Below are 23,309 nucleotides of genomic sequence, written 5' to 3' on the forward strand. Positions count from 1 at the left end.
ACCAACCTTTTGTGGCTCATGCACAAGTACTCCCAAGTCCCTCTGCACAGCAGCATGCTGCAATTTTTTTTTACCATTTAAATAACATATCTGCTCTTTCATTTTTCCTTCTAAAGTGGATGACCTCGCATTTACAATAAATTATTTGACTTCTAGAACCAAATGGCTACACCAGTAATGATTTGGTGTGTCATACTAAATGGTGTGAATACTAATGCAATCAATAATTTTGTGTTTGGTATTTGTAATTAATTCGGGTCACTTTGTAGAGATCTGTTTTCTCTTTGACATGGAAGAGTCTTTTTCTGTGACCACTGTCAAAAAAGCCGAAGTAAATCCACTGTGATTCAATGTTATGAAACAACAAAATATGAAAACACACACACATCCCCCCCACCCCCCCCGTACAGGTAAATTTTAAAATGCTGCATTCAGGCCTAAAGATTTAATTGCCGTGGACGATTTCTTGTTCTTGTGGAAGAACGACTTTCCTGACCGGAGTGGGGGGAGCGAGGTGCCACTGCTTGGCAGGTACCTGTGGCTATGAAAACAATCTCAGGATCTGGGCCCTCTGATGGTTGTAGGAGTCGACTTCAAGACTGCAAGAAGTGATTCTGATAGCTCTAGACACCTTTTCTCTCCTTCTCTTGACTTTTCTCTTTGGATCTACTTCAATCCTTGATTCTCTCCCAGTCCTGACAGCAGCGATACTTCATTAAGAATCTGAAGAGATTTGGTATGTCAACAAATACCCAAACACTTCTATAGATTTACTGTGGAGAGTATACATCACTGTCTGGTATGGGGTGGGGGGGGGAGCGGGACTTCTGCACAGGACCAAAAGAAGCTGCAGAGGGTTGGGTACCAGGCTACAAAGTACACCAGACATCTTCAAGGAGCGGTGTCTCAGAAAGGCAGTGCCCATAATTAAGGACCTCCAGCACCCAGGACATGCCCTTTTCTCACTGTTACCATCAGGTAGGAGGTACAGAAGCCTGAAGGCACACACTCAGCGATTCAGGAACAGCTTCTTTCCCTCTGCCATCCGATTCCTAAATGAACATTGAACCCTTGGACGCTGCCTCGCTTTTTTGATAATTTGTTTTTTGCACAATTTTTAATCTATTTAATATAAGTATACTGTAATTTGTTTATTATTATTGCCTTCTATATTATGTATTGCATTGAACTGCTGCTGCTATGTTAACAAATTTCACAACACATGCTGACGATAATAAACCTGATTCCGATTCTTTATGCCACTCTCAATCCCTTTCCTGGTCGCGTTCCCCTTCCTTATTCTTGGTCTCGCTTATGGTCCCGATGCCACCCACATTCTCATTCCACCTCATGTTCTCTGTCTTTTCAACTTTTTGTCTTTGTTTTCCTCACCTTCCTTTTTTTTTCATCTACTTTCTTGTATCTGTTAAATTTGCTAATTTTGAGAAATTAGATCTGCATTATTCTTTTCCATTTCCATAGCCCTTATTTCATCAACAGCATGCAGATCTGTGCTCTTTTTGAAACTACAACTTGACTTCTTAGCTTTTTCCCTTCCCCGTGCAGTCTGTTTTTGTCCGCAAGACATGCTCTTTGTATGCATCCCTTCTGTTGCATTTTCTGCAAATCTCATCTTCAAATCTGAATTGGTCTGGTGCATGTGAGCCGCTGCCACAATGGTAACACAATTTATGAGGGTAACTATACTCATCTATTGCGATGTTCCCACAACCAGTAATTTCACTTTAAGGACTCCTCATCTTGTTATTTCATGCTCCTGTTATTTATTGCTACTTATTTATATTTGCATATTTTGTTGCCCTCTATGCGCTTGCTCTTTCATTGATCCTATTTACAGTTCTACAGATTTGCTCAGTACACCCTTGGAAAAAGAATCTCAGGGTTGTATGTGGTGACATGTATGTACTCCGATAATAAATTTTACTTTGAACTTTAAAGTTAGGAGCCTTTTTGAATGCTTTCTCGTAAGATTCCACAAACTGTCATTACATCATTAAGCCCATTACAAAACTGACCATGCTCAAACAATTTCTTCAATTCAGGCACGTATGCTGAAATGGATTCCCCTTCCTTTTGATTCCACTTCTGCAATCAACAATGGTTTCAGCTCTAAATATTCCTGTTTTACTTTCATGATATCAGCAAAGCTCATTTTGGCTGGTTTGGTTAGAGCAAACTGTATTTCTGTAAATCCAATGCATCTGGCAAAATTGGCACTTGCTTCTCATTGGCAATTTCATTTGTTTTAAAGTTATCTCTTGTGCAAAGAGTTTATTGCCGTGATGTAGCCAGTCATTTTTGCTTGCTCTTTATCATCATTTGGTACTCACTGTTTATGAACCCGTGATTTGTCTGTTTTCTGCCCTTTTAAAAAAACTTTGAACAACTTACTCCCCTTGTGAGGAATAAAAACTTGCTGAGCTGCTTTTATTTTACTTGACCACTTCACGCTGCTCTAGGTAATCATATGTTTAAAACTTCTTTGTTGCCACTGTTGTGTTGTAACTCCAAAACATTAAATTAATTGAAAGCAAAAATGGAGCTGGGAATAACTAAACAACAGGAATTCTGCAGATGCTGGAAATTCAAGCAACACACATCAAAGTTGCTGGTGAACGCAGCAGGCCAGGCAGCATCTCTAGGAAGAGGTACAGTCGACATGTCAGGACGAAGGGTCTCGGCCTGAAACGTCAACTGTACCTCTTCCTAGAAATGCTGCCTGGCCTGCTGCGTTCACCAGCAACTTTGATGTGTGTTCCGGGAGTAACTATCTCAGTTTCGTTTCTACTTTAAGCGAAGCACGCGCATGACATGCTGTCATATGCCATTTACGCACTTTTACATATAACCTGTAATGAATTATTTTAACAAAGAATGTTTAATCAACTTGTTTACAATATTACTGAATTATTAAATACACAATGCTAATAACGAGACAGGAAGTCTGATGAAAGATGGTGGGAGACCATTCTTCACCAGCTCTCCTCTACATCCCCTAACATGCCACTGAGCAACACTGTCTCACACAAGGTAAAAACATGGGGCAAAGTCTGTGACACCGAGTGCTGAAAATAATCCGACGTAGCTTTAGTGGCTGCTCGGATATGTTTGCTCTTAGTTGAGCAACGCCACTGAGCTGACCTTGGTTTTGTCTACAGAATTAAATGCACACAATGTAAGGATTTTAATTCTGAATATCCAGTACACAGAAATGTACATTTGATATGTTTTGTACTTCGGAAGAATACTGCTAGCTTTTGATAATTGGACTTGTACTGGATTTGAATCGCTATATTTATTTTGCAATTAAATACTTCAGTGTTCAAGGTGTAAATCAATTTAAATATTTGTTCATGCTTAATCCCGACATATTTTTCTTTTCATATTTCTTAATAACCATTTTGTTAAGTTGATCAAAAGGATTTCTGGCATGCAGTGATTTTATTGCCAGTGTCAAATCCAAAGGATCTGTCACATGATATCCTGGATGAGAAGAGACCAACACCAGTTCAGCAGAATCCATATGGATTTGGTGAGTGGCATTGTGGCAACTGACAAAGGGTGGATGGTTGTGAAAATTTTAAATTGGCATTCACAATAAGGATGATTCTCTACAGAAGTATTCAAATATTTTAGGATTCTTCTCCTGTCAAATAAAACTAATGGCCTCTTAAAAAAAAAAGTTGTCCAGAAGTTAAATGGAATAAAACTTACAATTTAAAATTTAATGTTGAGGAGAAGAAAAGCAATGTATGAACTATTTCACACAAGTTTAAATGGTGTAGGGGAAAGTTTAAACTGAAATTAAAACAAACGCTCAGTCGTCACCAACAGAAACTACTGATCTTGTGATATAAAATTGCTCACAGACACGGCTTCATAGAATGGACCCAATCAATTGACTTCATTCAATTTTATTCAAGTACATCGTGCATGGATCGAGATTAAAATAGTTTCTATAATCATGTTTTGAACGCATTACTTACAACTGTTACAAACAGTCCTCCAGTCTCATTGGAATATTCCATTTCAGGTACTACCAAATACTTCTGTCACTGTTAAAAAGTTTAAGCATAATCTAAAATGTTCCTTTCAGGCCACTTTAAAGCTCTATCAAACTGCTGCAACCAATCAAGATGAAAAGATTGAACATGCTACAGAGAGTTTAGATACAACCTGTTTGATCTAATAGTCAAAGGAATATATGGGTCGGTACAACATTGAGGGCTGAAGGACCTGTACTGTGCTTAGTATTCTGGTGTCAAAGAATACAGGTAGCAGTCTGTTAAGAATTCTTGTCTCAGACACGTAAATGAGTTTGCACACCTCGATAAAAATGAATAGAAATACACAACTGCTGCCAAGTTCTCAAGCGTGTTCATAGTTTAATCCACAAGTCATTGCGGTAAACATTATGACTGACTGTGAGTGGTTACAAACCAGCAAGGAATGGGAATCTCCTTATTTGGCAATACAAGAGGCCTCTTGATCAGAATTTATTCGCAAAATATTCAAAAGCAGAGTTCTCAAAAGATCCTATTCCACAACTATTTAGATGAAGCTTAATATTTTTTTTAATGTGTATTACCCAAGATGGAATACTCAAATGAGAGTAGCCTACTGCTGGTAACAATTTATTTAAGTAACAAGTGCAACATGTGACATGACTGCCTGCACAAACTATTTTAATCCCGCTCCATCCACAATATACTCAAAATTAAATTGAATGAAAGCAATTGTTTGAGTCCATTCCATGAAGCTGATTCTGTGAGCAATTTTATGCCAACAAGATCAGTAGTTTGTCAGTGATGATTGAGTGCTAGTTTTAATTTCAAGGCTCATATTTTGAGGAAAATTTCCATACTATAACTCATTTCCGTTTCTGGTTATTACTTATATCATGTAATGAAGTAAAATCTTTATGATGAAACACTAAAGACAGGAAAACATCTTCAATCGAATAATCTGATATTTTCAATGATGAAAGGGTCAATTACCAAGTATTTTGTTTCAAAAGCTTTCAGCCTCAGTTTTCAAAAATCTACTTCAGAATCTGAAACTGAAGGCTTATACCAGCAAGCTCAATGGGCTGTATGTTTATCTTTTGCAGCAGCATTCTCTCACCCCTCCCACACCTAAATTTTGTGCCCTCTTGTTAAATTTTGTTCTAACTAGAAAATAAGGCAAAGGATTGTTACAAACTTCTCATGAAAGGTTTGTAAATCGCATACATCAGTAAAATACAAACCCCCATTTCCAGAAAAGTTGGGATATTTTCCAAAATGCAATAAAAACAAAAAGCTGTGATATGTTAATTCACATGAACCTTTATTTAAGTACAAAAAAAAGATTTGCAATAGTTTTACTGACCAACTTAATTGTATTTTGTAAACATACACAAATTTAGAATTTGATGGCTGCAACACACTCAACAAAAGTTGGGACAGAGGCATGTTTACCATTGTGTCACATCACCTTTCCTTAAATAACACTTTTTAATCGTTTTGGACCTGAGGATACTAATTGTAGCAGATTTGAAATTGGAAATTTTGTCCATTCTTGCTTGATATAAGACTTCAGCTGCTTAACAGTCCGTGGTCTCCGTTGTTTGATTCTCCTCTTCATCATGCGCCATACATTTTCAATAGGAGATAGATCTGGACTAGCAGCAGGCCAGTCAAGCACATGCACTCTGTGTCTACAAAGCCACGCTGTTGTAGCCTGTGCAGAATGTGGTCTGGCATTGTCCTGCTGAAATAAGCATGGACGTCCCGGGAAGAGACGTTGCCTTGATAGCAACATATGTCTCTCTAAAATCCTAATATACGCCTCAGAGTCAATGGTACCTTCACATACATGCAACTCACCCATGCCATGGGCACTGTCACAGAAGCTGGCTTTTGCACCTTTCACTGATAACAATCTGGATGGTCGTTTTCATCTTTGGCACTGAGAACTCGATGCCCGTTTTTCCCGAAAACTAGCTGAAATGTGGACTCATCTGACCACAGCACACAGTTCCACAGTCTTTCAGTCCATCTGAGATGAGCTGGGGCCCAGAGAACTCACCGGCGTTTCTGCATAGAGTTGATGTATGGCTTCCTCTTTGCGTAATACAGTTTCAAGTTGCATTTCTGGATGCAGCGACAGACTGTGTAGAGTGACGATAGTTTTCCGAAGTACTCCAGAGCCCAGGTGGCTATAATTGTCACAGTAGCATGACGGTTTCGTAGGCAGTGCCGCCTCAGGGCTCAGAGATCACGCGCATTCAACAGTGGTTTCCGACCTTGCCCTTTACGCACTGAGATGTCTCTGAATTCTCTGAATCTTTTCACAATATTATGTACCGTAGATGTTGAAAGACCTAAATTCTCTGCAATCTTGCGTTGAGAAATGTTCCTTTTGAACTGACTAACGATTCTCTCACAAATTTTGTCACAAAGGGGTGAGCCACGACCGATCCTTGCTTGCAAAGACTGAGCCTTTGATGGACGCTACTTTTATACCCAGTCATGATACCTCACCTGCTACCAATTAGCCTGCTTAATGTGGAGTCTTCCAAACCGGTGTTACTTGAATATTCTGTGCACTTTTCAATCTTATTTTAACTCTGTCCCAACTTTTCTTGAGTGTGTTGCAGCCATCAAATTCTAAATTTGTGTATGCTTACAAAATACAATTAAGTTGGTCAGTAAAACTATTGCAAATCTTTTCTTTGTACTTTTGTCAGTTAAATAAAGGTTCACGTCAATTAACATATCACAGATTTTTGTTTTTATTGCATTTTGGAAAATATCCCAACTTCTCTGGAAATGGGGTTTGTATATTAAAAACACATTTGTTTAAAATGAATTTATATTCCTAAGAGATAAGACAATTCAAGCAATCAATGCTTTAATCAGATTAATAGTTTGATTTAAAAAAAGGCGTTTAGTAAATTCTCTTTTTAAAAAATTTAAAATTGTAAATGAGACAAGAGAATGACTTCCTGTACAGTACGTATTAAAATAATTTGATTGGAAAATAATCACTATTGCTTGGAGCCAAAAGTTTAAAACACTGATTCATTACTACTATCAGAATCTACAGTCAAGGTTAGTCATGCCAGTTAAACCTCTCATCTTTAGTAGCAATCTGGAAGGCATGTCCCAAGTGTCATTGCTATATCTGGAAACAAGAGACAAAGAGTTCTTAAGACAGTGAGAAATACAGTGTCCTTGTACCACTCTACAACTTCATAACACAAGTGGGAGGGGTGCTCAAATACAAATACCTGAAAGCAGCACAGCTTCCCCACTTTTCTTCCGCAGGCAAGGTGTATGGCAAAAAAATGGAAAATCCTGAATTGCAAGTTTCAAAGCCTTGCATAGAATTTCCAAGGCATTTTTTTTTTGCTACTTCCTTCAATACTGACCAGTGAATTACATTATAGGAGAAAACAGTTCACCGAGAGCTGAAAACAGTACAAAATCAACCCTTTCTGAAGCAGCTAAATACAAGCATTATACAGAATCCCGAGTTGTCTTGTACAGTTCAAAAACAGTTAGTGAACAGTATACTGTAACAAAATCAACACTTCTAAAATCAAGCAAACACTCGAAACAAAAGTAAATCACAGACATCTTACATTTTGTCACATTTTAGTGCCATTGGGTAAAAATAATTCTCCCAGTGGCACCATAAGTTTCCTCCGGGTGCTTTGGTTTCCTCCCACATCTCAAAATTGTGCAAGTTGGTAATTTAGCAGACAACTACAAATTGCCTCAGTAGAATCTGGGATGTGTTGACAGGATTGCAAGTAGAATACAATAAGCTAAATTCAAATTAGTATAAAAGTGGGTGCCTGATAGTCCACACGGACTCAGTAAGTTATAGGACATTTTTCTGTGCAGCATTTCTCTATCCTGCATAATTTTCAATTGATGTGTATATGCCAATTAAATTCATCCACAAAGGATGTGCACTGTTTTAACTTTAAAAATAACTTCTTTTACTGAAAAAGAATATCGTGCTTTCTCAGTGTATATGACGAATAAGCTCTTCACTGGCTTCCAGCCAGGTACAGGTATCAATTTTAAACGACGTTTCAATGACAAACTCTGCCATCTTTGTCAGGGATGACCCCTGGGTATGTCTAGTCAGTGGCAAATATACCCCATCGTCTGTTCCTCCTGATTGGTTAGTCCTCATCCAATCAGGTTTCCACTGTCCACTTTGCAACTTATGCAGGTCAAAGATGACCTGGGACTCAGGACAGTTGGCATTTACAGGATTCCATGTGAATGCAAAGCAGCAAATATCGGCCAGACGGGGTGCACGGTGGAAAACTGCATCAAGGACCACAGGAGGTGTATCCGGAGAAATCGGTGGTAGTAGAACAGTACATTCGCAATGTCCATAGTATTGACTTCGACAGCACACAGCTACTGTGCCACACCAATGGGTTTTGGACTGCCAGGTAAAGGAAGCCATTGGAATAAAACTAGAGAGATAGAATTTTAATAAAGCCAAAGGTCCCCCTCCAAGAAAGAACTTGAATTTGGCTGTAAACAAGGTGGGATACCGGAAATCTGGATGGGGGAGGACTAACCAATCAAGAGGAACAGACAATGGGGTAAATATACCACCAGACTAGACATACCTAGGCATCACCCTTGATGAAGATTGCAGAGTTTATCATCAAAACATCAGTTAAAAGCAATACCTGTACCCACCTGGAAACCCAAGAAGAGGTTATTTTACTGCTCATCATCAAAATACACTTGGTCAAAGTACACAATGGACCATGAACAGAAAACATTATCCTGCTTTGCTTTGAATTGGAAAATAAAAAATGTTTGTAGATATTGGCACCACTAGTACGGGACTTTTGCATTCTAACCTTTGGCACGCCAAAGTTGCAAACAGTCTGTTATTTTAACCCATTTTACAAAGTATCAATCACCAAGTCTCCAACTAAGGAGTGTGAAAATCAGAGCATGGCACAAATGAACCACGTTCATATTGGTTGAATAAAATATAAAATTAAATGCATCTCATACAAAATCAAATACAGTGGATTCCAGTTAATTGGGCCAACGGTTAACAAGGGCAGCCACCATTTGGGGCAACTCTCAAAGAACAAAAACTAATCAAGAAAATAGCTGGGATTCCCCTTAATTATTTGGAACACCATGTCGCTTAATTGAGATAGGAAACTGTTTGTTAATAGCTTCTAACTAGCAGCAGTCACGTGCACCTGAGGCCATTAGACACTGCACCATACTCAGTGCAAACAGTTTTTAAATAGAGACAGTTGCACATGTTTATGTTCAAAAAGCAGTGATTATTGTCACTGATACCTGGTGAGAAATAAGCACTAAGACAACTTAAAACTGTTTCTTTCTCTGCAGTTCCAAGCAGTGAGGCTTGAAGATGCTAGAAATGCCTGTAAGTGTAGAAACGTTTTCACTACTTCAAGTTAGGAATGACAAAGGATTTGAAAGTATCAACAAATAGTGGCTTTCCTTATCAACAAAGAAAAAAAAAATGAAGATCTGGAGGATGGAATTGTCAAAAGCATTGTACGAAGGCAGCCCATTACCTGCACCAGCTGTCTGTACTAATTTTGTTCACTTACAGTCAAAAGAACATGGCAGTGTGCACCAGATGAATTCCTCCATTGATAATTTTAGGAACTGATACAATTTCATCGTACTGTAGTAGTATAGGTAGTGCTCTAATTTGTTCTATGTCTCACTTCAATAGGTAATTTGTGACAGTTAAATAGTAGTTTGTCTTTTGTTTAATACTTTAACTATTTCTACGAATCTTCGGCTGATTGGGGCAGTCATGTAATTGGCCCATAAAGCACTGGTCTTAATGTGTCCCAATTAATCAAAATCCACTGTATATAGAAATGGAATTCAATTTCTGATTGCAAGTCTATTGTCAACAAAATTAGTTTATGGACTTGTGGATCAACACATTTTTCAATGTAAATGTAATCTTTGGTGCCAAAGTGAGATAAAGAATTCTGAACATGTAATGAAAACTTTGCAAGTCAAATTATACAATTTAACATTATTTCTAGATCTCAACCTGTCAAAATAATCTCATTAGCAAGAGAAAAAAATCCTTGCAATAGTTGAGAATAGAAGAATTTAGACTCAGTATTACCACATCTGCAAATTCTAAAGATCAAATTACAGCATATGGAATATTCTATGATTCTGTGTGAACAAGTGCTCTGTTAGAAAAATTAAAATATTTGATTCACGAAGCACTTCATCAGGGTATATCTTGTGATATTGAAACTCGAAATATATAAAGCATATATCCAAAAATACACAGAGCACATATAGTCAGCAAGACAAAGAGTAAGCCCACTTAATGAACCATTTAGACAAGTAGTGAAGTTCCTCCTTTCCTAAGGGTTTAAATGAACCAACACTGAGCAAGTACTTCTCAAGCTGAGAAAGTATTTGGTGAATGGATGCAGTAACATAGTCTCAAACTCAAGAATTTACATTGTTCATACTAACTTTGTAATTAAAAAGCACATGATGAAAACGTGTTCATTACTTGAGCTGTTTTTTTTAAAAATGGAGGTGGTTACAAAATATTAATATTAAAAAGAGTTTACTTACAAATGAATAGAAAGTGTTATGCTATGGTTTAATTTATTAGCCCAGTAGCAATTCCTTGTTCATATGACATGAAAAAATTTTGCAAATTTAAGAAGGACTAACGTGTTGCTTTGTAGTTGCAATAGAAAAAATTGAATCAAATTAATAAAATCATGACCACTCTGGGAATCACTGGAGTCCAGTACTTCAGATTTTCTGATTGCTTTGGAAAATGAATTCTATACTGGTATTAAATTGTATTAAAAAAATTATGGCAAACTTGTGCTCATAACCAGAAGCAGCAAAATTAACCATTACTTATAATCCAAACATCAATTTTTCAATTTTAAATATACCAACTTGACATCATCTCCACCACAAAATGTTCTTTCACAAAGATACAGAATTCTACTATGCTACTGACAATGAGCAAAGTGCACATTTCAAAAATGAAGTTTACAAAAGACTTACCCACACAAGCGTTGAGAAAGAGCCAGTCTGATCTTTTCATTCTGTTCTTTATTTGCTTGAGTCTTTTAAAATCTACTTCCAAATCTCCTTTACTGCAAACAGCTCCAGGTGCTAGCTCAATCCTTTGGAAGTCCATTTTCATCTCAGTTTCAAGTTTCGGTACAGGAGGAGACCTCCTTTGGCTATTACCACTGCTGCCACTGCTCCTCCATCGAGCCCTGTCCTGCTCATTTATTAGTGACGAAGCCTCCTCTGCTTCTGCAAATTCAATTGCTTCCAAATTGTTAGGTCTAGGATAGTCACAGACTGCACACTTCCGAGACTTGGGGCAGTTCTCATATGTGCAAGCTGCACAAATCCAATGCTGTGCTTTTGTATTTAGTCTGTTTCTGTCATTGTATTCTTCACAAGGGTCCTGAGAAGCCTGAACTGGTCTTGAAATACAACCAGATGATTGAGGGGAGTCCGCAGGACTTCTGGTCCGACGCTGAGACAAACACTGAGTGCATCTAATTGCTCTTGGCCAATTCAAGTAAGTACACATGTGGCATGACCACTTGCTTGCACTTTCTGAACTGTATGATTTAATTCTTGGTCTAGCACTAGAGTCTGGACAAATCAGAGGGCTGCTGCTACTCTCTATACCTGTGGTATCCCAATCTTGATTCAGATCACTTGAGCTGCCTCTGATTGAATCTTCAGTTATTATAGTGCTATTGGGTCTCGGTGCACGACACATGGTGCATTTGATTGCAGATGGCCAGTTTTCGTACGTGCAGTATTCGCAGGCCCACTTTATTCCATATTCAGTCATCGTTGCTTACACCTCACATCAGTTGCCTTTGCAAGACTGGAGGCTGCAAAATTTAAAATTAACCATCATTAAGACAGACACCTTCCCCAACCATCCCATTGAGCAAACACTATTACACAGGATTTCTAAAATGAATTGCAAGATGAGAAACATAACAATTGTTCAACGAAACTTTACAGTTAACATGTGTTCAGATCACAATTCCCACTCCCCTTCTACCCTCATGCTAGATTGTAAAATCTACAAAATAGTTATTTATAAATTATTATTTTAATGAAATAAGTGATTCCCTGTTGCAAATAATACAAGCCTATACAAGGAGGGAACTAACTCATTATTTCTACAGTTTGGACATGAATATTTGGATAGAACTTTAGTACACCAAAGTATTGTCCACTGGCAATACTTATTGCATCATTAAAAACATTATTTTTTGGCAACTCAAAAAAATGCAAGAGGAACGCAGGTCATGCAGCATCTTGGTAATAGATACGGTCAATGTTTTGGGCTGAGACCCTTCTCCAGGACAGGTCTCACTGCTACAGTTTTCCCACAACTCTCAACCATCTAAACATTACCAATTCATTACACCAAAACCACAGAACAAATCTTAATTATTACAAAATTAGAAATTATACCTGACATTCATACAGTTGGCTACTTTTGACCATTTAAAAAAAATGTACTTATGCAAACTAGTTTTCAAATACAGACATGCTACATCATTCCAAGTAGAAAATGGTACAAGGCAGGTGGGCTCAGAATTCAGCTGCTCAGTAACAAACTGTAAAAATTCAACATAAACAATCTGCTGATAGTAATTAAGAAATTGAAGTATATGAGAGCAGAATATTTGCAAGATGTAGTTCACACTCAAAATGCTCATGTTCCAAAAAAAAGTTGAAGACCAACTTTAAACACAAGAGAAGCTTCAGTTGCTGGAAATCTAACACACACACAGAAAGTACTGGAGGTAATCAGTCAGGTACAAATTAACTTTTCTGAATCTGCAGAAGATATCAAAATTTTTGATAGATTTCTACAAAAATAATCTGTCCTAAACTTAACCAAGATGCAAGTTTACTGGAATTATTCCTTTTACCAGAAAGGAAAAGTGATGCTAGACATTTGGATTTCTATGTGTAAATGTCTATATAAATTAGCAACTTGAAAGACAATTAGTAGACAATACAATGTGAAAGACAAAACTGAACAGTGTGGATTCCTCAAACACTGATAACAAGTTAAGTGACTATTGTTTCTGAAAACAGCTTGGCCTTTTTCAACAAGAGCTGTATGTGCTAAAACAAACTGCATATTATGTGATTAAATACATTTAATTAGTAGAAATACTACTAAATCAAAACATTGAAGGAATATATCAAAAGTTTTACACTAATTACATTGCCCAATTTTAATATAGCAATGAGTAATGACAATAATAGATTTAAATACAAACCAAGCAATTCCAAATTTCAGTTGCATATCATAACACTCGCTGTGCGTTAATTTAACTGCAACACTGGATTCGGGAGCAGATTAAGGGCTAGCACAGCAAGCAGAATGATTTATTGTAATATAATGCAACAAATGTTATAAATAAACACCGTAGACGTATATACTATTCCAGCATTTCTAATCAATGGCTTCAAACTACAAAAACTATAAACGGTTTCGTAGGTGGTAAAAGCAGCTGAAAAAGACTTGCAATGTAACCCAAAACGTCTACAAATGCGTTTTTTTTTGTTTATCCTATAGTCTTCAAACACTTGGCAATTCATTCGAGGGATGCAAACCTTAATGAACGTGACATCTGATCTGGAGCAAATGCAATTGGCAAAAGAACAAGTTGAAAAAAGTATGCCAAAATGGGATGCGTTCACTAACGCAGCTCAACTCTTAAAAAACATTCATAAATATGGATATACATGTTGTATCGCATATTTTATGGATAAAGAAAAATGATTAGCAATAACTCATCTAAATACAAATAGCGAAACAGGGACTTGACGATCATAACCGAAATCACACATCAACCACAAACTTTTCAAAACTTGAAAACAAAACCTTGAACACAAAAGTAGAACTAGCTAGAACCTGTCCGCACAACGTGTCCATTTAATTTAGTTGCTAAAAGTGTCGGGCTCCGTCCTTTACTCTCTGAACTGCAACAGCATCAGATTTAAGCAGGTATGACCTCACTCTGCACCTCGCCGAAATCAGTTTCTGTCACATCGCGCAGGGTACTTAACTAGCGCGATTGAGCTCCGGATTTCACTTTTCGCTACTGATTGACCAGCAGTTACCTAATTCCAGTTCTCGGGCATCAGCCTCGCAGGGACTGCACTTCCACGCCGCCGCCGCTGCTGCATACTTAGGTTAGGGTCAGAAGGGGGTTGCACATAACAAACAGACCTTCTCCCCGCGCACTCTCGCTCTCTTTCGTCTCTCCACCGCCGCCTCAGCCGCTGCCGCCGTTCCAGTCGATCCGCTCCCCACACATCCCCCTCCCCAACCCCACTGCCCCCGCCGCCGCTCTTTTCCTTACATGGTGGCTGGGTCAAACAAAAACCCCGCTCACAGCCATCGCTCCATCCGACCGGCGACCTCCGGCTTCCACCTGCTCCCCCCACCCCCCCTAACCTCCTTGTTTTTTTATGACATTTTCTTCCCCTTCGCTCCTCCGTTCGGCTCTAATGGCGACGGCAAAGACAACATAAAGACAAAGTTTGCTGGGATATTTAAAACGTCACACCGCACCTCACGCTCGCATGCTTCTCTGATTGGACATTGCTCCTTCTCAGGCGAAAGACCAATCGGAAAAGCCGTCCTTGCTGTTTTGGAATGGACGTCACCCCAAATAACCAGGCTCTGACGACGAGGCGTAAACAAAATGAGAGGTCGGGGAGTACAGACAGTCGATCACGTGATGTTCACTCTCACGAATTTTGATTGGCTTACGATTACATCACACAGTTCGGTCTCGTAGAAAGCATCTCAGCTGATGAAAGTCCGTGCGCACTGATAGTGAGAAAGTTTGTATAACTTTAACTGGGCTGACTCATCATAACGCCTTTTGCCTTGAAGGTTCTTTAAAATCTAACCAGCATCGCACGGAGCAACATTTGAACGGATCCATTCCGATCATATCGGTTTGATTATTGACCCGAAACGGGAATAATGGAAATCATATAACTTGGCAGTATTACAGTAATATGTTTAAATTTCGTTTTATAATTATTTCAATAACGGTATTTACTTTCAGCAGTATTTTTAAAAAAATCAAGTCTGCAAAGCAAAACAAAAATCTACAGAAACTTGAAATCTGAAATATAAAACCATACATGTGCTAATATTAAACACGAGATTCTGCAGATGCTGGAAATCCAGAGTTCTATACATGTATATGGTTAAATGACAATTAAACTTGACCCTGAACTATAAAATGCTGGAAATACTCCTTGGGTCAGGCAGTATGCATGAAGAGAAGTTAACGTTTCGAGTCGATGCGTCGGGCGAATCTCGGCTAAAGGGAACGAAGCAAGACTGACTGACGCAAGTGTTGGTGGTAAAAGGCTTGTTAATCGCAGCTGATCTGTCTCGAGAAGATATAAACAGAAGTAATTGAATAAGAACAGATGAGGATGAAACACAACGGATGTACAAATGCTACGGGGTTGAAACTCCTAAACAAAATAGTTACCATGTCATCTGAAAAGGCTGCTTCTCTGGAAGTGTTGAATTTATTGAGTTCTGAGGGTTGCAATGTGCTATTTCAAAAGATATAATCATATATCAGCGATTCAAGAACAGCTTTTTCCCCTTGCCATCCGATTTCTGAATGAGCATTGAAACGATGGACACCACCTCGCTACTTTTTATTACTGTTTTTGCACTACCTATTTAATTTAACTATAATATATATATAGTTACGGTAATACAGTTTTTTAAAAAATTTGTATTGTACTGCCGCCGCAAAGTTAACAACTTTTCATGACATATGCCGGTGATATTAAACCTGATTCTGATTCTTTCTCGGGCTCATATTGGACCTCGTTTAAATAGTGTAAGAAGCCAAAGGCAAAAGATAAAGATAGAAATTAAATGTGACAGGCAAATGTAAACTGAGGAACCCACTTGCAGCCTAAATAGAGGGTTTTTGAAAAGTAATCACCAAAGCTGGGGTGTAGGGGTGAAGATTGAGCTTAAACCAGAGGTTTACAGAGTGAAAAATTCCTCTCCAGTGGTGAAAGGAGAGGGAAGGGGAAATGTTGACAGTGGTACAAACTACATAGATTGATTTGTTGAATGTGGATTGTGGAGTAAAAGACAAGAAAGGGAAATCTGTGCCTGCTCTGGATGTAAATAGAGAGTGTGAGAGCAGAAGTGTAATAAATAGACAACTGTGTTGTGAGTCCTGCGAACTATGCTGGATGGAGAAACTAGTTAAGTAAAAAGGAATAAATCATGAAATTATTGCTGTGGAATGTTGTCAGAATACACAAAATTGAGCTAAAGAAATGGGGAGAATAGAATGGAAATCTTATCAGAAGTAGGGTGGTAGGAGTCTTTAGGTTTGTAATGGGTATTGATTGTTCTCATAACCCTGAGATGGAGATAAAGCAGTTAAGGGAAGAGTGACATATGGACCATTTGAAACCAAGTTCATAGAAAGGAAGCTGGTTCCTGTGATGTACTGTGGTGTCCACAACTCTCTGCAGTTTCTTACAGTCACATGCACACCAGATGCCATACCAAGTTGCTATGCATCCAGACAGAGTACTTTTTATGGCTAATTGATAAAAATTGGTAAGAGTCAATCGAGACTTGCCAAATTTCATTAGCCTCCTGAAGTAGAGGCGTTGGTGAATTTTCTTAGTCATGGCATCATAGTTGCACTCGGACAGGTGATGTTCAGATCTAGGAACTTGAAGTTCTCAACATCAACAGGAGCACATGCACCACCTCCCTTTTTTGAAGTCAATAACCCGCTCTTTTGTTGACATTGCCAGAAAGGTTGTTGCCATGACATCATGTCGCTAATCTCTATCTCCTTCTTGTACACTGACTCATCGTTCTTTGAGATGCAGCCCATTACATCTACAAACCTGCAGATCAGGGATTCCCAACCTTTTCTGTCATGGACGAATATCATTAAACAATGGATCCGTGGGCCCCGGGTTGGGAACCTCTGCTGTAGATGGAGTTCGAGAAGAATCTAGCTATGCAATCATGAGCGGACAGAGAGGTGGGCCAAAGGACGCAACGTTGTGGAGCACCAGTGTTTAGAGTAATCACGGTGGAGGTGTTGCTGCCTATACTTGCTGATTGCAATCTGTTGGACAGAAAGTCAAGAATCCAGTTGCAGAGGAAGGCATCAACTCCCAAGGTCTGAAGTTTGGTCATGAACTGTAATGAATTAAGTGCACTTGAATTATATTCCAGAAATACTTAATTGTTTTTGCAAAGCACTTTATGATATACTAAGGGATGACGTGATCTATACAGATACCAGATGCAGAAGTGAAATGGAAATGGATTAATTGCATTCCTGTACCCGAAGTCATTTATACCTGATGTTCATGTAATTGATATAACCTGTTTCATCAATTTGATACCGAATCAATGGAAATATTAACTCTCATACGTCATACTGATTAGGAGCGTTAAGAACGATTATTTGTAAGTTATCTGTCTCTCATCAGATAGATAACTTATCAACTGATATGCTGAAATTGTAGTCTTTTTCTGTTTATTTACATAAGGCAGATGTTTTAAACCTCCTCAAAAGCCAATAGGCTGGATTCAGCTCACTACCTGGACTAACACCCCTGCATTCTTACTTGTAATATCCTGGTACAGATATGCAGGTCCAGTCATCCTTGTTTCATGATCCTAGAGTCAGGTAGCAAAGCTGCAACTCAGCTTCAGCTAATATACTGTTGAGACGTGCTTTGAGAATACACTTGACAGCCTTTAAAAGAAAATGGACTGAGAATGCTCCCTTCTTCCCACACTATCAAACTCTTTAAGGTTTTATAATAAATTTTAAATCCCTCTGATGTGCAGAGATATTATAAAATTTATTAAAATATGTTATATAATTAAACACTTAAACTATTTTAAACATTAAAACATCAATAAGCAATGAAAAATATTTCAAAATATTATAAGTAAATACTGAACTTACCTTTATCTTCCTAATCTTCAGATCAGTAAATCTCATTCAAACATATGGGGATCTTAATCCTACATCAGGTCTGACAGTTGTAGGATTGCAGAGGCATAATGCCCTGGCAAAGATGCATTAGCATCTGTCACTCCACTTGTAATAGATTTATGGCAGACCTGTGTAGCTCTGGAACTCGCTTATCAATGAATTTCTAAGTGGCATTATTTATATTCAAAGTCACCAGCTACAGCCAGCTTGACCTGGCCCATTACTTAAAGTCAATTCTCCTAATCTTGTCATCCACTCTTTTTATTAATGTTGTAGTCCTTCCTATACCCATGAATTATTGTGATATTTCAAAGTAAGGCCATGTTTAGCCAGCAAATGCTCTCAGGGAAGAGTCAAGGATGGATAGGCATCCAGTACAAGACCACAGATTCCCATAGTTATCTTGACTATACAGCCTCCCACACCACCTCCTATATTGAAAAGTCTTCAAATGGTTCACTTCTAACTCTTTCTAGATCTCTCTATTGCCTTCTCACAGGGTATGTAAGCTGCAAACATTCATGACAAACCTACAGACTCCAAGAGCAATCTGAACTTACATAGTCACATCTTGCCTCCTGAAAGGTCTGCCTTTTATTGTACTAGTTCCTTGATCTGTCACATTCGGTCAAAGGATTTGATATTCCACACAAGTGCCTCTGAAATGCCATTCTTATTCCTGAACTGTGGCATCACCTTCACCTTAGCAGACAGAGTGATTTTCCAAAATTCATCTATTTCCCATTCCTCTGCTCTCACTTCCTCTTGGATGGAGCATAAATAGAATTCTCCGGGTCGTCACCTTCAGCCCTACTAGCCTCTGCATTCAACAGATCAATCTTTGGAATTTCTGTTGACTCCAACAAGATTCCCATGCTAGGGTACATTCCCTTCCCCTTTCAGATTCAAGATTGTTTAATATCATTACCAGTACACAAGTGTAAAGGGGAACAAAATAATTGTTATGCTCTAATACAGCATAAAAACACAAACACAATAAATATAAATACATATGATAGCTTATATACTGTATATAGATTGTTTATATGTCCATAAAGTGACAATAGGCACAGGCGTGTCTATACATAAGACAACTGACAGGAAATGACAAAGTAGTGGTGGTTGGGGGTGTGCAGGGGTGGGTTAGTAGGTGGTGTTGATAACCTCATTACTTGGAAAAAGTAACTATTTTTGAGTCTGGTGGGTCCTGGTGTGGATGCTACATAGCCTCCTTCCTGATGGGAGCAGGACAAACAGTCCATGAGCAGGGTGGGTGGGATTCTTCATGATATTACCGGCCCTTACCTGGCACCTTTCTGTATACATGTCCTTGGTGGTGGGTAGGCTGGTGCCAGTGATGCGTTGGGCAGTTTTGATGACCCATTGTAGAACCTTTCTATCCACCGCGGTACAGCTTCCATACCATGCAGTGATGCAGCTTGTTCGGATGCTCGCTACTGCACATCTGTAGAATGATGTGCATTGTCTAGCCATCTTCAGCCTCCTTACAATCAAGTAGAGGCTTTCCTGATTGAATATAATGGGGCTATGAGAGGTTGTGCTATCACTGTAAAGAGGGGTGTAAGTGGTGCAAATTCATCTCTTTTGTCTTGTTGACATTGAGGAAGAGGTTATTAGCCTGGCACCATGCCTTGAGCTCCTCAAACTTCATTACAAAGAAACGGTTCAAAATTCCTTGGGTCGTTCTTCTATCGCCACCGAACACTCCCCAAATAGGACAATTTCCACGCAACTGCAGGAAATGCAGCAACTGTTCTTTCACCTCTTCACACCCCACCTTACAAAGACCAAAGGAATTCACTTGCACTTCTTCCAATCTAGTATATTGCATTCGGTGTTGACTATGAGTTCTGTTCTGCACTGGAAAACCAAATATAGATTGGAAAATTTCTTTGCAAAGCACCTGGTTTTTGTCTGCCAGAATGACCGTGAATTTACAATTGCTTGGCTCTTTAATTCACCATCTCATTCTCACTGTGCTTTCTAGCACAGATACTGTGTGATCTGCTGATACTTGCCGCATTTTTTCATTTTTATTTGATATTTATATTAAAAGAAAAATAGATGGGAAAAGGGTTGGTCCATACTAGGACAAAAAAGAGAATCTGTATCAGGAGCCTGTGAAAGTGGGCAAGGTCCTAAATGAGTACACTGTATTGGTCTCACCGAAGAACATAGATAGATGATAGTGAAATCTTGGGTTGGTTATGTTGATACTCTGTCAATATTAAGCAGGAGGTGGTGTTGGGATACTTTAAAATATTAAAGTGGGTAAATCTCCAAAACTTGATGTAATCTATCCCAAGATACTGAGGAGGCAAGGCTGGAGCTTAACTGAGCTACACTGTCACAGGTGAGCTTCTAGAAGACTGGACAAAAGCCAAATTTTTTTCCTTCATTTAAGAAGAGTAATAGTGACAAACCAAGAAATTATAGGCCAGTGAGCCTGTACTTTTTCACATTCTACCTCCTGTGCTAGGGAAATTCTTACATAGGATTTAATCACATTTGGAAAAGTATGGACATATCAGGGAAAGTCAGCAGGCATTGTGTGGAGAAAGTCCTGCTCACAAATTTGATTCAGTTTTTAGGGAAGTGATGAAGATGATTGACAAAAGGTAGGGCAGTGGATGTTGTCTACTTGAACGTGACTAAAGCATTTCACATGATCATTTATGGAAGGCTAGTCGAGAAGAGTAAGTCACACAAGGTCCATAAGGAGTTCGTAACATGGATACAAAATTAGCTTGGTCATAGAAGACAGAGGATAGTGGTGAAGGGATGTTAGTCTGTTTGTTAAACTGTGACCAGTGGTGTTTTTCAAGGACCAGTACTGGATCCTTTATTGTTTGTGATATAAGGTCTACCAATGTTCTAGATGAAAATGTAGGTGGTCTGATTGATAAGTTTGCAGATGTGATAAATAAGAAATTGGTGGAATTGTGGATAGTGAGAAAGGTTGTCAAAGGATAGAGATTAACCTAGAAAAGAAGGCATTCCATTCTCGGGCAAATGAAAGAGGAAAGTGTACAGTAAATGGCAGAACTCTTACGTTCTGGCATTGGACTGATGGATCTTAGGCTGCAAGTTCATAGCTCCCCAAGTGTGGCAACACAAGTAGATAGTGGTAAAGAAAACATACTGCATGCTCACCTTCATCAAATGGGGCATAATAATGCAGTTCTGGTCACCACATTGTAGCACCTACTTTGGAGAAGGTGCAGGAATGGTTCACCAGGATGCTGCTGAGGTTGGAGAGTACTACATATGAAGAGAGGTTGGACAAACATGGATTTTTTTTCACTGGAGTGTCAGATGCTGAGAAACAATCTGATAGAAATATAAAACTTTGAGGCATAGTCAGGGCAGATAGAGTTTATTTCTGGGATGGAAATGTCAAAAGATAGAGGATATTGGTTTTAGATGAGAGTGGAAAAAATTTAAAGTGATTTGTGAGGCACACATTTTTAAACAAGAAGAGTGGTATGTACCTTGAAACTACTATCAAGGGAGTTGGTGGAAGCAAACACAATAATCATATTTAAGAGGTATTTAGACATACTGTAAGTATGCACAGCCAGAGAATAGAGAGATACAGACTTTCTGCAAGCATGACGACTGAAATCACATTTGGCACTTACATGGTGTGCTGAAGGGCCTGTACTTGTGCTCCGCTTACTGTGTCCTATTCCTGACTTCCAGCATCTCAGTTTGTCTATTTTCTTGAATAAACTGATTAATTTATTGTGATCAGTATAAGTTTAATAATATGTGAACATTGAGCTAACCTGATTATCTTCAGAGATTTAAACAATAGCAAAGGGAAAACATGTAATATTTCAAGATTCATTTATCAAAGAATGTATAAATTATGCAACCTTGAAATTTCCTTGCTCACAGATAGCCACAAAGCAAGGAACCTAAAAGAACCCAATTAAAGATAAAAACGAATAAAAGTAAAAATAAAAGACCAACACCCAATGTGCAAGAAAAAAAATTGCGAACAATTGAAGTGAAAACAGCATTCCAAACCAAAATTGTGTTCTCAGATCTGAACCTCAGAGCAACTTGGAGTAAGCCTAAAGCTTTACTTATCAGTTCAGCATATTAGTGGACAGTCTTCATAGCCTCACTGCCACGGAGATGACCATTGCGGAGAACGAGCAAAATTAGCTCTCGTCCTGACCGACACCCTGCCTTTGCAGTCTATCTGGGCCAGTGTTTAAACTGACCCAACAACGGAACAGCAAAAGGTTCCACGCCCTGGAGATAGGAGTGACCATCACGGAGAGTGAGCAAACTCAGTTCTCACTTCCAATCTGGGCTTCCATTTAAATGGTCTAAGGAGTACATTTTACCTTGCACTAGGACCCAGGCTCCGGGCACAGATCACACTCCAGGCCCAGATTTTGCTGCTCAGCCCAAAGCCACTCTCAAGCTCTGCAAATCAGCATTCTGCCCAGAGCACTCCAACCTTGCTTGCTTCAGAAATCTACATTTCTCAAGCTAATTAAAACAATGCAATCAAAAATTATGTTCCTACTATTCTTTAAAGCTAGGTGTGATTCTTAACCCAGAAGTTTATCTCGTCTTTATTGCCTTCCATTAATTACTATATCAATGCCTTTGAATAAGAACTCATTTGATCTTTGTTTCTTCAACGTTACAACATACATCCAACAGGAAAGTTCTATCTCCCTTTGAAATATGTCTTGTGATTTATTCGTTTCACTGCTCACACTAGCAGTTGCTACATGAATGCACATTATTTTTTATTTATACAGTACTCTAGACATAGGGTTACAAAAATGCCTCAAGCACTCCAATGGACACTGCATACTCTCTAATTTACAAAGATGCAGGCAGATGTTTTACAGCAAAAACTTTTTAACTAGAATTACAAAGAGATCTCCATGCCGGTTTGCTCTCCTCCATGCAAATTAAGACTTTGGGCTGAAGGACATTGCAAATGATAATGGTTTATGTGTAATGTAAATTCTCAAATCACCAACAATGCTATATTCCAAGGAGTCTGCAGGTTGCTGATCTCATCCAATAACGATAAACTTAGATTCCTTCTACATCATTCCCTGTTGCCATCCCAGTCTCAAGTTGCAGAGATTCTTGCAGCAGGCTCCCAGTCTATGACAGTCCA

General features: G+C 38.7%; 1 protein-coding gene across 3 annotated transcripts in view; it reads right to left on the minus strand.

Moving 5' to 3' along the window:
• Positions 1 to 14,608, minus strand: part of LOC140185780 (ubiquitin thioesterase ZRANB1) — a 68,286-nt gene extending 53,678 nt beyond the window's left edge. Inside the window, exons 1-2 of one of the 3 annotated variants that reach the window (XM_072239437.1) lie at positions 14,462 to 14,608; positions 11,100 to 11,956 (exon numbers count right to left, since the gene is read on the minus strand). In XM_072239437.1, coding sequence (XP_072095538.1) covers positions 11,100 to 11,913 — 814 coding nt within the window. In that variant the 5' untranslated portion in view covers positions 11,914 to 11,956; positions 14,462 to 14,608. Of the gene's footprint in view, positions 1 to 11,099; positions 11,957 to 14,219; positions 14,425 to 14,461 lie in introns of those variants that run through there. The other 2 variants (XM_072239435.1, XM_072239438.1) reach the window with 2 other exon arrangements.
• Positions 14,609 to 23,309: the final 8,701 nt, after the last annotated feature.

Source organism: Mobula birostris, chromosome 21, assembly GCF_030028105.1.
Source record: "Mobula birostris isolate sMobBir1 chromosome 21, sMobBir1.hap1, whole genome shotgun sequence".
In the NCBI taxonomy this organism is placed as follows: Eukaryota; Metazoa; Chordata; class Chondrichthyes; order Myliobatiformes; family Myliobatidae; genus Mobula; species Mobula birostris.